The sequence below is a fragment of the Halyomorpha halys genome, unplaced genomic scaffold (genome assembly GCF_000696795.3).
Source record: "Halyomorpha halys isolate HHAL.00 unplaced genomic scaffold, Hhal_1.1 Scaffold262.1, whole genome shotgun sequence".
Lineage (NCBI taxonomy): Eukaryota > Metazoa > Arthropoda > Insecta > Hemiptera > Pentatomidae > Halyomorpha > Halyomorpha halys.
This window is the reverse complement of record NW_027109480.1, coordinates 482,359-495,206: the sequence shown is the minus strand read 5'-3', so window position 1 is coordinate 495,206 and position 12,848 is coordinate 482,359. Positions and strand designations below refer to the sequence as shown.

General features: G+C 31.0%; 1 protein-coding gene across 1 annotated transcript; it reads left to right on the top strand.

Annotated features, from left to right (window-relative positions):
- The first annotated feature begins 4,955 nt into the window (after window positions 1-4,955).
- On the top strand, window positions 4,956-12,733 carry LOC106680458 (electron transfer flavoprotein beta subunit lysine methyltransferase). The gene is made up of 3 exons (XM_014420180.3): window positions 4,956-5,241; window positions 7,791-7,921; window positions 10,692-12,733. Exons 1-3 carry the CDS (start codon window positions 5,021-5,023, stop codon window positions 11,021-11,023), a joined length of 684 nt encoding a protein of 227 aa, XP_014275666.1. The 5' UTR covers window positions 4,956-5,020; the 3' UTR covers window positions 11,024-12,733.
- The last annotated feature ends 115 nt before the right edge of the window (window positions 12,734-12,848 follow it).

Genomic DNA, 12,848 nt, shown 5'->3' with positions numbered 1-12,848 from the left:
GTATGTGGATAATGGTGCCACTCATCATATATGCAATAATAAAAAGTTATTTAAATGTATTAAAGACTTTGACAGACCACACCAGGTAGTAACAGCCAATGCTCAAAAAGCTGGCGCATTAGGCTTTGGAGATGTAGAATTACATGCATCTGTGGGTAAAATTATTACGTTGCGGGATGTATGGTTGGTGCCTTCCATTCACAAAAATTTGTTTTCAGTTTTGGCAGCCCACGATAGATGTCCTCAGAGTAAATTTATTTCATCAGCAGGAACATGCAAATTTATTGTCAAGAATGAAGTCGTCATGACTGGACAACGGAACATTAATGACGGTTTGTGTAAACTTAATTTACATAATTCCTTACTCTCAACTAATAATGTTGTAGCTAGTGATCACGAGTGACTCATGCAACTCTATCACGAAAGACTTGCACATCAAGATAAGAGACATACAAAAGAAGTGATCAAGAGAGAATTAGGTATTGAATTAAAAACTGATCCTAGCATTTGTGAAGGAATTGTCTATGGTAAAGCCCATAAATTAAAACATGAAACTCGAAAAATCTTTTTCTGGGTACAAATACTATGTTCTCTTCAAAGAGATTTTTCCCGATTCCGACATATTTTCTTCCTAAAAGAGAAATCTGATGTTTTTGATAAAGCTTTAATTTTTCTTAAAGAATGCCAAAAAGCTGGACACACTGTCAAAGCGCTCCAAAGTGACAATGGAGGAGAATTTGATTGTCACAAAATGAAGGAGGTTCTGAAAAATAACAGTATTGAACACTTGTTAATTATGCCCTACTCCAGCGAAATTAACGGTTTTATTGAGCGGGATAACCGTACGGTTGTAGAGGCAGCCAGGGCTATCCTACATTCCCACGGTAATTTACCACAATCACTATGGGCTGAATTAATAAATTCTGTTGTTTATATTTTCAACAGAACTTCTAAGTCTGGCGTTCCTGGAAAGTCTCCTTTTGAATTATGGACAGGGAAGAAACCTAGCATAAGACATTTAAAAATTATTGGTTGTGAATGTTATGTTCACATTCCTAAGCAGTTCAGGAAAAAGATGGACAAAAAGGCAACAAAAGGAGCATTAGTCGGTTACGACTTTGAAGGCTATGGACCGGAGGAAAAACAATCATAAGATCAAGAAATGTAACTTTCAATGAAAAGCCACTGATTCCGTCAATGACAATTCGTCTTCAAGAAGAAAGGAAGACTAAAGAAGATGATGAAAGCAAGAAAGAAGAGAAGTCTACCGAAGAGGAAGAACAATCAGAGAGTGAAGAAGAAGATGTCATTCTTCCAGATCGAGACTATTTTAGTTCAGAAGAAGAAAAAGAACAACCGAATCTTGGACTTAGAGATCGGAGCAAAATCCGACCACCTCAGCGGTTCAATGATTTTGTCACCACCTTAATTATGGCTGATCAAGAAACCCCCGAAACTTATCAAGAAGCGGTTAAGTCTAAAGATCATCAAAATTGGCTGAAGGCTATGGAAACCGAAATGACAGCACATAATTCCAACAAAACATGGACGTTGGTGAATCCTCTGAAGGATACAAAAGTTTTGTCTTGCAAGACGGACAACTTGAAATCAAGTCAATCGCAACCCAGGACCAACTGGCGGATTTTCTAACGAAGCCTCTTCATGGACCACGACTGAAAACATTATTGGAAAGGGTTGGACTAAAATAAGATACTTAATCCAAAATCTTTTCAATGAGGGGGAGTGTTGAGATAAATTGTTTTATTGTATTTATCTATCAATTTATATTCATTGAAAGATTTGTGCGGTTGACACTAGCAACACTGCTGATTGTAACCTACCTTCCCGCTACGGACTATGTCGTTTAACCAAGCTCTTGCCCTCATGGTGTTTTGTTATGTGCTTTCATGTAATGAGATCTTTTTATAATTATATTCAACTTTTATCGACTCTGCTAGTTTTTATTTAACCCATTTACTTCAATACTTTTTACCGTTTATATTGCAATACAAGTCTTGAATATTCGGGTACACTGAAGCAGTCTGGCTGAGTTTGGGCATTGAATTGCCGATAGACTCCACAGGCACGCATAGTCCTGTATAATAATATCCCCTCTCGCGTCATTCTTAAAATTCAATCCTAGCTGCCTAATACTTCCTGAGTGTTAGTTGGTGGGTTTATTGTGAACCGGTGCTCCTTTCGTTTCAGTATCGTGCGTACTAAGATCCTTTAGCATTTGAGGAATGGTAATGGGGAAAGTAATTGATGAGTACCACAGTACGGCTCACCGAACAGAAAAAAATATATATATACCATTTATGGAAACCATATTAAATTCAGTCATGTATGAGGCTCTTTTATTCTTTGAGATTCGAAGAAGATTCTAACTTTGAGTTCCAATACTTTCAAATTTTATACTTGACATATAAAGTACTAAACACCATTTAAAAAAATAATAAATTTCTAATTTGCCTGAATTGCAAAATTACCCACTGTATGATGGTAGTAAATATCAACTACAAAATCTGTCCCTTTAGCCACTAGGATTATCATTATTAGCCTAACTTTATAACTATATAAATGTTAACTTTTGCTTCTGATCTGCTTGGGGTAGGGGTTTTATTCATTACTCAACTGTCCTTTTGTTAAAGATTCCAGAGTTTGAAAGACACAGATGAATTGCCTTTGGAGATAACCTTGGCGATAATCACGCAAATAGACGCTTCATACGCCTCAGCTGATTTTTGCAAGTCTTTCTCCGACTTATTTACTAAGCAAATAATAATATATTTACATGCAATATAAAGAAATGAATTAATTACAAAGAAAAGAAGAATATTCTTCTGATATTTGGCAGGTCTGGAGTTTTGTCTGACCAAGGAATTTTGCCGTTCCAGGTGGCTAGTGAATATTTAACTGGCTGCCGTTGGATGGAACCACATCAGCAGTGTTGAACATATAGTAATTGAAATTACAATTACAACTACTGTAATTCGAAACTATGGAAGTGAATTAAAATTTTGGTTAGTAATTTTAACTACTTTCTGAACCACTGTAGATATGATAATGGTCCGAAATTAAAATTATTAGTTGGGCCAAAGTAATAATAATTACTATTTACAGTAAAATGTAATTGCAATTATATTAAGATGTTGAGGTGAAAAATAAACATACTTTGTATTATCAATATTCTATATTTGTTTGTACGACTTTTCGGGTTTCCTCATCTTCAAGTACTAATATTCCTTATTGTAAAGTATATCCATTTCTATACGAGGAGAAGATGGTTGGGGGTGCGGTCAAATTAAAACACAAATATGTTAATTTTAATTTGACCGCACCCTCAACCATCTTCCCTTCATATAAGTTAACCACGGTCAACTATCTCTCATGATTATATGTACACTTCTTTTGCGGAATTCCGTCTTATGGTTACTTAATTTAAAAGTATAACATAACATTGTTTAAAAAATATGATTCACTACTGGTTTATTTTTCACCTCAAAATCTTAATATTAAAAGAAGAAACAACTTCCTACGAAATAAAATCTAGAGTAATTACTGTTTACATCGGGACCTGCTCGTGCTATACTTCAGGTATCCCGAGTGTATTTTAAGATTATAACAAATTATTAGCGTGGAAAAGGGGTGCTGAAAATTGTGAGATTTTTCTGGCTAGTAAAATTATCATTCCGTGGAGGGACAATTATGGTTAGTATTTTAGTTTGAATATTTATCTATTATAATATGATATAAGAGCAAATTTGGGGTGGTCTCATAGCTTATAAAATAATGGCTTATCTGCTCTGTGACGTCTTCGCCGCCGCAGTGACGTCTTCTAACCACTTTCCGGTGCAGGTTCAGCGGTTGGCGAAATGGTGAAAACCATGTATCCTCGCCTGGTGTCCGAAAGACTTCTTTCTCTCTCTGAGGCTGGCCAGCGTGTCCTGGACTCTGGCGTGATGGTAGGGGCAGGCCAGGTCCTAGCTTGCATGGTGCATAGGCTGGGACGGCATTGCAGTCGCAGCGTCTTCGGGGTCTTCCGGTGTCCGCGGCAAGAGGGGGGCATCAAAAAATGAGACCCCCGACCCCAACTTTATATAAATTCAGAAAATAACCGAAAAATTCGGATTACTTAAATCCGACATACCGCCCACCTAAACTTGGCTTAGACGGACTTATGAAAAATGCACAGAGACAGGGAAAGCGTAGTCTGCCGTAAAAGAATAGGTAAATAACCCGGCTCCAGATAAGAGGGCCCGTAGACAACACAAACGATAACAATAAATATTAAAACGAAACGTATCATGCATGATATACAATATGTAATTGGGAAACAACGAAGAAGTCTGGAATCGACATGCATGCATAAAAAAAAAAGCTATAACGTATGATATTTGGTAGACCCAGATCAAAATCAATTAGTCACGAAGTCATTAAATTGGAGGATGCTGATCAATATAGATCCTCAGGTTGGATGTAACTTAATAAGACTCGAAATACAACGGAAAATGGTCATCCTATATTGCGAGACGAATAACGAACTACGAAAATGGGACAAAACGCTCATGGAGAGCAAATCCTGCCGCCCACCCTGAAAAACCCAAGCTTAATGACAGAAGGCTTAGTTAACTGAATTAAATCCGACAGTTACTATTATGTTTTACCCAGCACTGCGTGTCGGTATCTAGGCCAAAGAATCGTCTACAGGAATTTCCCGCCACTAAAAGTTGTTTCGTAAACTGGTACCTAATACTCTAGTTAAGTTTAAAATTGAATGATGAAGAATCTTTTTACTTCATTTGTTTTACATTACAACTGAAATTCATTAATTTTTTCTAATGATATAGGATGGTTTTGAGACAATTATATTTTTGGTGGATAAATTCCTTTTACTTAGATACTCACATGTTTGTTGTATAAAACACATATCTCTTTGTATGCTCTAAGTTGTAAGTAATCTTAACTGACCGAATTTGAATTTTCAAAATTGTATTCGCTCGGTTACGGTTGTTTTAATATGAGATACTTGTTTAATTTGAACACTACCTTTGGACACAGGGTTTTATTACGTTCTTTGATCAGAAAATGTACTGAAGTATCTGATAACCATATGACTCCAGAGATCAAACTCCACTTAATTACTCCAAGTTGTTCACTCTGGCATTCTAACATAGACAAATGTATTTTTGTAGACCCTTATTGGGGATTTTATTGGGCTGGAGGACAAGCTTTGTCAAGGTTTGTTAATGGAACTCCAATTTGATGAATTAACACCCTTATGTTCATTATAAGGAAGTTGTGTCCTTTTGTTGTTCCCTGTTTTATTTCATAACTAATTACAAGAAATAAGAAGTAATATTATTGATAACATGTCTCATCAATACATCAGTCTGTTCTCTGAAATGTTTATTTAATGCTAATTCTCTCTGTTAATCTTGTAATGGTTAATTTGTTAACTCCTTGGTCAGGATAAACAGATGAAAATGTGTATATGTTAATACTAATAAATCAATTTAAATTACTATTTGAATACTTGGTAAATAAACAATCTTGTCTTGGAAAGTACTGTTAAAGAGAGTAAATTTTATTGCATTTGTCCGATGAAATAAAATTACTGCTAAAATATCTTCTATATTTTTCTTTGGAATGATCCTAGGAAAACTCGTGGCTAAAAAGCTGAGTTTCAAAATAACCATGCATTTTTATTTTGAAAAAGCTCTTGTTTTAACATACTTTGTCTTGATTTTTTTTTTAAACATGCAAGAACTTTTAACTATAAAGTGCTTCCGAGATATTTTATAGAAAAAGTTCTTTGGAGCTCTTTAAAATAAAAACTTACCAGAAATATTTGGTTTCAACTTTCATAATCATAGATTAATTATTTATTATATGATTGTTTGAGAGTGGTTTATTTTATTATTAACATACACAATTTTGATCCATTTTACTCTCAACTTTTATTCTTAAAAACTCTCCAATGTTTTGGCCCTCAGGCCATTTTCAAGGAGACAACCTTAAATATTGATGTCATCATTTTTAACATTGTTCAACAAGTTAGGACTCTGATATCGAAGGTAAGGGAGTCCTAACCTGTTGTAGGTAGGTTCTGTTATAAGTGTTGAATATAAGTGAAAAACAGGAGATTGTTTGTATAAAAGGGTTTTAAATTTACAGTATAAAAAATTTATTTGTGACATGGGCAATTGGCAATTTATATGGCCTGCAAATGAGATTAAAAACAATGACATCAATATTTAAGGTTGTCTCCTTGAAAATGGCCTGGAACATTGGAGTGTTTTTTAAGAATAAAAGTTGAGAGTAAAATGGATCAAAATTGTGTATGTTAATAATTTCATAATCATGTTCTATATTCTAATGTTCTCGATAAAACATTTTAATGAGATTATAATAAAAGTTCTCATTATTAAAACATTCAGTTAAATGTGGGAAATCGAGAAATAGTATTTCAAATATTCTAAAATCCTAATAAATGAGCTGGATTCATAGACCTAAGAACACTGAATTATTTTCAGTGTGATTCCATAAAAACATTGTAAAACAAAATAATGCGTTAGTTGTTGACTGTAGATATTATATGGGGAGAAGATGGTTGGGGTTGGGGGTGCAGTCAGTGATAAACACAAATAAGTAAAAAGTTTATGTAAAATGAAATAAGTTTTATTATTCTTCAGTTACCATACCCCCAACCATCTTCTCTACAGTCAACAACTAACGTTGATGGAATCACACATAAAATTAACTAGTGTTTTGCTCTGTGAATCCAGCTCATTTATTACATGATAAATGAGGGTAGATTTGTATAAAATATTTAGTGTTTCTTTTTACAAGGGTATGTTTAAAATATTTATTGAACTTAAAAAATTTGAAATATGAAAATCATGAAGATGGTCAGGGGTGTTGTCAAAAGAGAACAAAAGTAGTTAACTTTAAGAGTGCAAAGTGTAATAGAGAGAAAAGGCTAAGAAACAAAATAGCTTTGGTCAATGTGCATACTATTCACATTAGCCAATATATTTACAACCGTTTTCAATCCAATATCTGTACTGATGGGTTAAAAAAAAAGAGAAGCTTGTTGTTTTGAAATTGTTTTAAATAAATGCTGAAATGATAACAAACACCTATCAAAAAAATACTTTAGGATACCATTTCATGAGCATTTCACACATTTAACTGGATACTTTAATAATGAGAACTTTTAATTAAACCTCACTAAAACTTTATAATTAGAAATAGATAATTTAGATATAAATAAAATAAACTCTTTATTATAAAAATAGATAAAATCAAAATCAAGCCTTGGTTCTGGTTTGTCAGCTTGATCATTATCTGCTCTTTTACATTATTTTTAATATCATTAATCGTTATTTTTAAAAATACATTTCCTCATTTGAGGAATGTAATTTCATTAGCATGAGGCTGATATGCAACATTTTTTGAAATTGTTGCAGCTTGACATTCTTGATCAAATCAAGGTTCATTTCTTTAGCTTTCCTTGTCTCTAAGTATTTCATTTAAAACCTTAGCAAGAACCATTTTAAAACATCTTAAAGAAAGGTCTAATTTTATGAGGTTAATTTGCGGGTTGTTTTCGCTCCCATTTCATTTTGAATTTTCACATTTTGATTCGTTTTGAAAACCATTGGTTTAGCTTTTTTATATTAAAACAGGAGTAAGTTAGGCAATAAATGCCTATTTTCAAAATGAATTAGTTAGTCCAAAAAAAAGATAGATATAAATCAAAATAATATTGTTCTCGTTATTTCCAGGTATATTTTGGATAATAAAAAAATTTTTAAAGGAAAAAATGTGATTGATATTGGTAGTGGTTCTGGTGCTTGTGCTATTGCTGCAGCCTGTTGTGAGGATGTGACAGTTATAGCAAATGACATTGATCCAGGTTCGCTAAAATAATCACTAAGTTTTGTCTTGTTAAAATTTTATAGAACCACTGTATATTTTGATTATGTTTGTATCTATGACATACCAGCAATAGATTTGACAGATATAATATTTTATTACAATGATATCTTTTAGCAGTATTCAAGAACTAAGAAACAGACTTTCAAAGTAGAAAAAAATATAAACATATTATTTTTATGAATATTAGAATTATTGAAAGTATTTCTTTCAAAAGATTTACTGGATTTAAAAAAAAAATTTTTTTGACTGGCTAAACTTTTTGTTGATTCCGACTATTTCATTATTTTCTATACACATACTCTAGGCTTCCAATGTATAATAAAAAGCTTATCAATATAATAGTAATCAGGCTTATTAAATTCCTATCATATCCAGTTCTTACCATCTAAAATTGTATGAGAAAAACTTTTTGTTGCTAACAGTGATTGTCAGTTGAATGAAGAAATTTTAATATAAGAAAGACAAAAAGGGGCTGGTATTGTGAGATTTCTTTGCTTTCTATAGATAATAAAGTTATTACACTCCCTAAGTAAATTGTAAACATAAGGGATAACTACATTACTGTAGCACAGAGGTTGGCAAACTGAAGCTTTTTGAGAACTTATATGTTATATGTATTGATATTTTCGTTAATTTTTATGTATTAATATACTTCATTTATTGTTTTTGCTTCTTGAAAATTAATTTTTTTAGAAAGACAAATAGTTCTTTAAACCAATAATATAGGAAGGGGATCTTAATTGCATTTTTCCTATTAATCACTTGAATGTAAAAATTCACACAGAATTATTTTAAAAAGAAATTATAAAAATGAACACATGTTCTCTAAAGAGATATAAAGACTTCATTTTAATAATTACTAAAAAATCTTTCACAAAAAGTTCTTTTCTATTTCTGCTTAATTTTATAAGTTCAGGAAATAAATAATTGACCCTTTTTTTCTTCTTATTTTCTTGTACAAATAAGTAACATTGTTGATTTTGTCCCGGTATCTAATAATTATGTATTTATTTTTGACTCCTAAACGGAATTATATATTAAACTAAAAAAAAAACAATAATGAGTTTTTGAAAAAAGAAATAGAAGTTAACAAATCTTTTCCAAAGAGATTTCAAAAAGTTTGAGAAGTGAAGAAAATCTAACATTTATTATTGATCCCTCTCAAAAGGAAAAGTAAAACAATTAAAATTTCATCCATTAGGAATGGAAATAGCAGATTTTGAAATCCACTAGACTTGGCTAATAATATTTATGTTAGTTAAAATTTACATGTGTTGCTACTGCAATTAAGAATTTAGCAAGATAAAAATACACTTTGCTTTGAAATAAAATTCCAACTACTATAAAAAATTTATAAAAGGCTTATAAATTATCTTCCAAAACAACAAATTCAAACAAGTTGAAAAGGTCTGCAGTTAGTGTTATGGAATCTTTGGCTTGACATACATGGTGTGAATAAATGTTTTCCAACTTGAACATTATTAGAATTTGATTGAGAAACCAAACAGCCAGAGAGAACTTAGATTTTATTAAACTTTCCTAGTCAATTCATAGTAAATAAATGCAACCATATCGTTCTCATTAATTATAATTCTTACTACTTACTTGTGAATTATATGTATATAGATATATAAATTTACATAAATGTAAGTATGAGGTGTTTGCCATTTAATTATGTAGAAAGTATAACTATGGATATTTTAATTTTTCCCAACACCTTTAGTAGTGAAATTAGCTCTTTATCCTGTTAAGTTTGCCAACTACTGCAGTAGTAAATACTATCTAACCTTAACCATGGCTTTGATTTGATGCACAAGGCTAACATGAGTTTAAGTAGAATGTATGCTTAGCTGTTTTGATCCATTTTTTTTTCTAATTCTTATCTACATCTAATTATGGACAAATTGTTTATAGTTAGATGATTTATTCCCTTCTTTATATTGCTTTTCGCTATTATAGAACTCTGAGCGAAGGAAGTGATATTGATTTGTTTTATTTTTTCAAATTTTATGGACATTATCTTATAAATAAATGCTGTTAAAAAAAAATTGTGTGCTGTTATTTGCTGAAACTCCTATCTTATTACAATTTAATTGTGAAAATTGATTGTATATTTCACAGATACAAAACTAGCACCAGTGTAACTGTGAATGCCTCAAACAATGGATTATTATTATGAGGTATTTCAAGGCTTGATAAAAAAACAGTGGTCAAAAAGCTGAAAAAGTGATAATGTGATCATTAAAAAAAATATGACAATGGAACACCAATTTCATCTACTGCACCACACATCCGATTAATTTTAAAAACTTAGTATCCGATTCAATTTTAAGGGTAACAAAAAAGTGTTGTAATTGTATAAACATGGTTAATAATTGAGATCAAAACAATTACATGATGAGTTGTAGAATCTCAACTATGGGGAAAGGGATCCTAGAGTCCTCGTGTCTAAGAGATTTTATACCATATTATTTTTACTTATTTTATAAATGTGCAAAACCCTTAAACATTAAATGATCATTTACCTTATAATTTAAGTTTTAAGTATTTATTTAAATAGTTCTATTTTAAACTGCAGTTCATCATTTTCAAATTCTTTGTAATGTTTAAAATGTTCTTTCATTTGTTACTTTGGTCTCTAATTGAAAATGTGCATACCAAACACTGAAATATAAAGTATATTATTATACCAATATTTATCTGAATATGTATTTATTCGTTTATTGTTATTTATTTTTTGTTTACAGTTGCTTGTGAAGTAATATCTATGAATTCAAGATTAAACAATGTGAAAATTCATTTAAACAATGAAAATTTACTCCTTTCATCTGGTCTTACCAAAGTTGATATTATACTTATTGGTGATTTGTTTTATGATAGTGAATTTGGCGAAGTATTGTTTCAATGGTTACTCAAATGTAGAAAGAATTATATAAAAATTTTAATTGGTGACCCTGGACGTTATGTATTAGATAATACCAAGAAAAAGCAATTATCTTTAGTGAAGGAATATTCATTATCAGAAAATATCATACTAGAAAATTGTGGTTTTTCAAGTGCTTATGTATGGCAGATGTAGGAAAAAATTATTATATAGGAACCTTTCAGCGAACAGCCCTGAAGAAGGCTAGAAACTCTAGCCGAAACGTCGGCACATTAAAATAAGTTAGTCATACTTATTTGTGTTTCATTGACCGCACCCCCAACCATCTTCTCCTCATTTATCATATAGGAAATTAATTGCAATTAATTTTTTTAGTTACATTGATGTTATTTCTTTTTCCTTTGTAAAATCGGAGGTTACTAAGCTTGATGGGTAATTATGAAGATGCTGTATCTACATTTTCCTCACAATTGATTACTTTGTTTAGAGTTTCTGTCAGAACTCTAACCAGAATTACCAATTGTAGAATTGTTCGCCCTCCAAAAAAAAATTCTACCAATTATTCTCATCAGCTAAAGTTGATAGTAAAAAAGTTATGGTATCTCAAAGTTGCACAAAATGTGAAGTTAGCCTCTCCTCCCTCCCCCCATTTCTTTGTAAGATGTTTTTCATGTCTTAATCAACAAACCTATTTCTTCAAATAATTGAGAATTCTATAACTTTTAAGAGGCTGTGAGAACTAGAAGAATTTTAAATTTTCACCCTTTCCCAGTTATAAAATATGTTCTGGAGCTGTTGACTCTTTGGGAGGGGAAGGAACTATCTTAAAGGCCATGACTTCTTTATGTATTCTTTAATCTGTGAGTAAATCTGGTCCTGCAATTAAGAGGTTCTGGAAAAAGGATTAAAGGATTGCATTAAATGTTTGTTTTAGAAATCCCAGACAATTTACTTTACTCTTTAATTATTCCTAATTTATACTCAAAAAACCAATTTTTTAACTTCTGAACTACCACAATTTAATGTTTAGAAAATGTAAAGAAGGTGCTAGAGAGTAGAGAAAGGAGTATTTAAAATATTCTTCGCTGCAAAAATATCTTTTTCATAATATGTCGTATTCATCCACTCTTGTTTTCTATTATAATTAATAAATAATTCAAATAAAATCTTCCGAAAAATCAAGTCCAAAAATTTTTAATATCTATGGTTAAATTTATTAAATACTTTACTCGAAGCATCTTCTGTTTTTGTTATTTTTTATATAATACGATTAGTTATTTCTTATTTAAAAAAAATAATTAGTATTGAAAACATTTAAATTCATACAGAGTAAAGACATGATTCGATAATTAAAAAAATTATTGAAATTATACAACTTTTTTTCCCTTGGCCCCAGTGCATAAGTACCCTCTGAAAAGGGAGTCATATTTTTTGACCTTGTATCAACAAAAAAGGTTTCATTGAAATTGGCTTTATCATATCCATTGCCTACCTTTGTTAGTAAAATTAAAAATAAACAAAAAGAAAATCAACAATATATGCAACCATACATATGTATATTCACACCTACTCAGAAGATTATCCTAGCTTTCTTTCTAATAATTATTGAGGATAAAATAGAACTCAGGAATCAAGCATTTCTCTCTCAATTAAATTGGAGGTATTGATTTTTTTTTTTTAAATCAAAGGGACAAAAAACATAATTAACTTAAACTGATCATAGGTATTTTTGACTCTTATTATTGGTTAATATTATATTTAGGAATGGATCCTGGATTTTCTTCTGTTGGAAGGTTTAGATATATGCATCATTAAAACCAAAATGACTTGGTAAGATCTTGGCTTAATGTGAATTCAGTTAGTTATATAAATTTTAGAAATATTTGCGTTCATGTGAAGTCGTTTACTTTGTCATTTAAAGCAAGCATACCGAATTTAAAAGGAAACATTAAATTCAAAAATAAATAGAATAGATTTATCCTAATTATTAATTGAAGGGTAATATATTTAATGAGTATAG

Bases quoted from the DNA above. Each gene is read 5' to 3' on its own strand.
- LOC106680458 (XM_014420180.3), top strand. From the start codon at position 5,021: ATGAGATACTTGTTTAATTTGAACACTACCTTTGGACACAGGGTTTTA. The intron at 5,242-7,790 runs GTTTGTTAATGG...CGTTATTTCCAG, and splicing joins GGAGGACAAGCTTTGTCAAG to GTATATTTTGGATAATAAAA. The intron at 7,922-10,691 runs GTTCGCTAAAAT...TTTTGTTTACAG, and splicing joins AGCAAATGACATTGATCCAG to TTGCTTGTGAAGTAATATCT.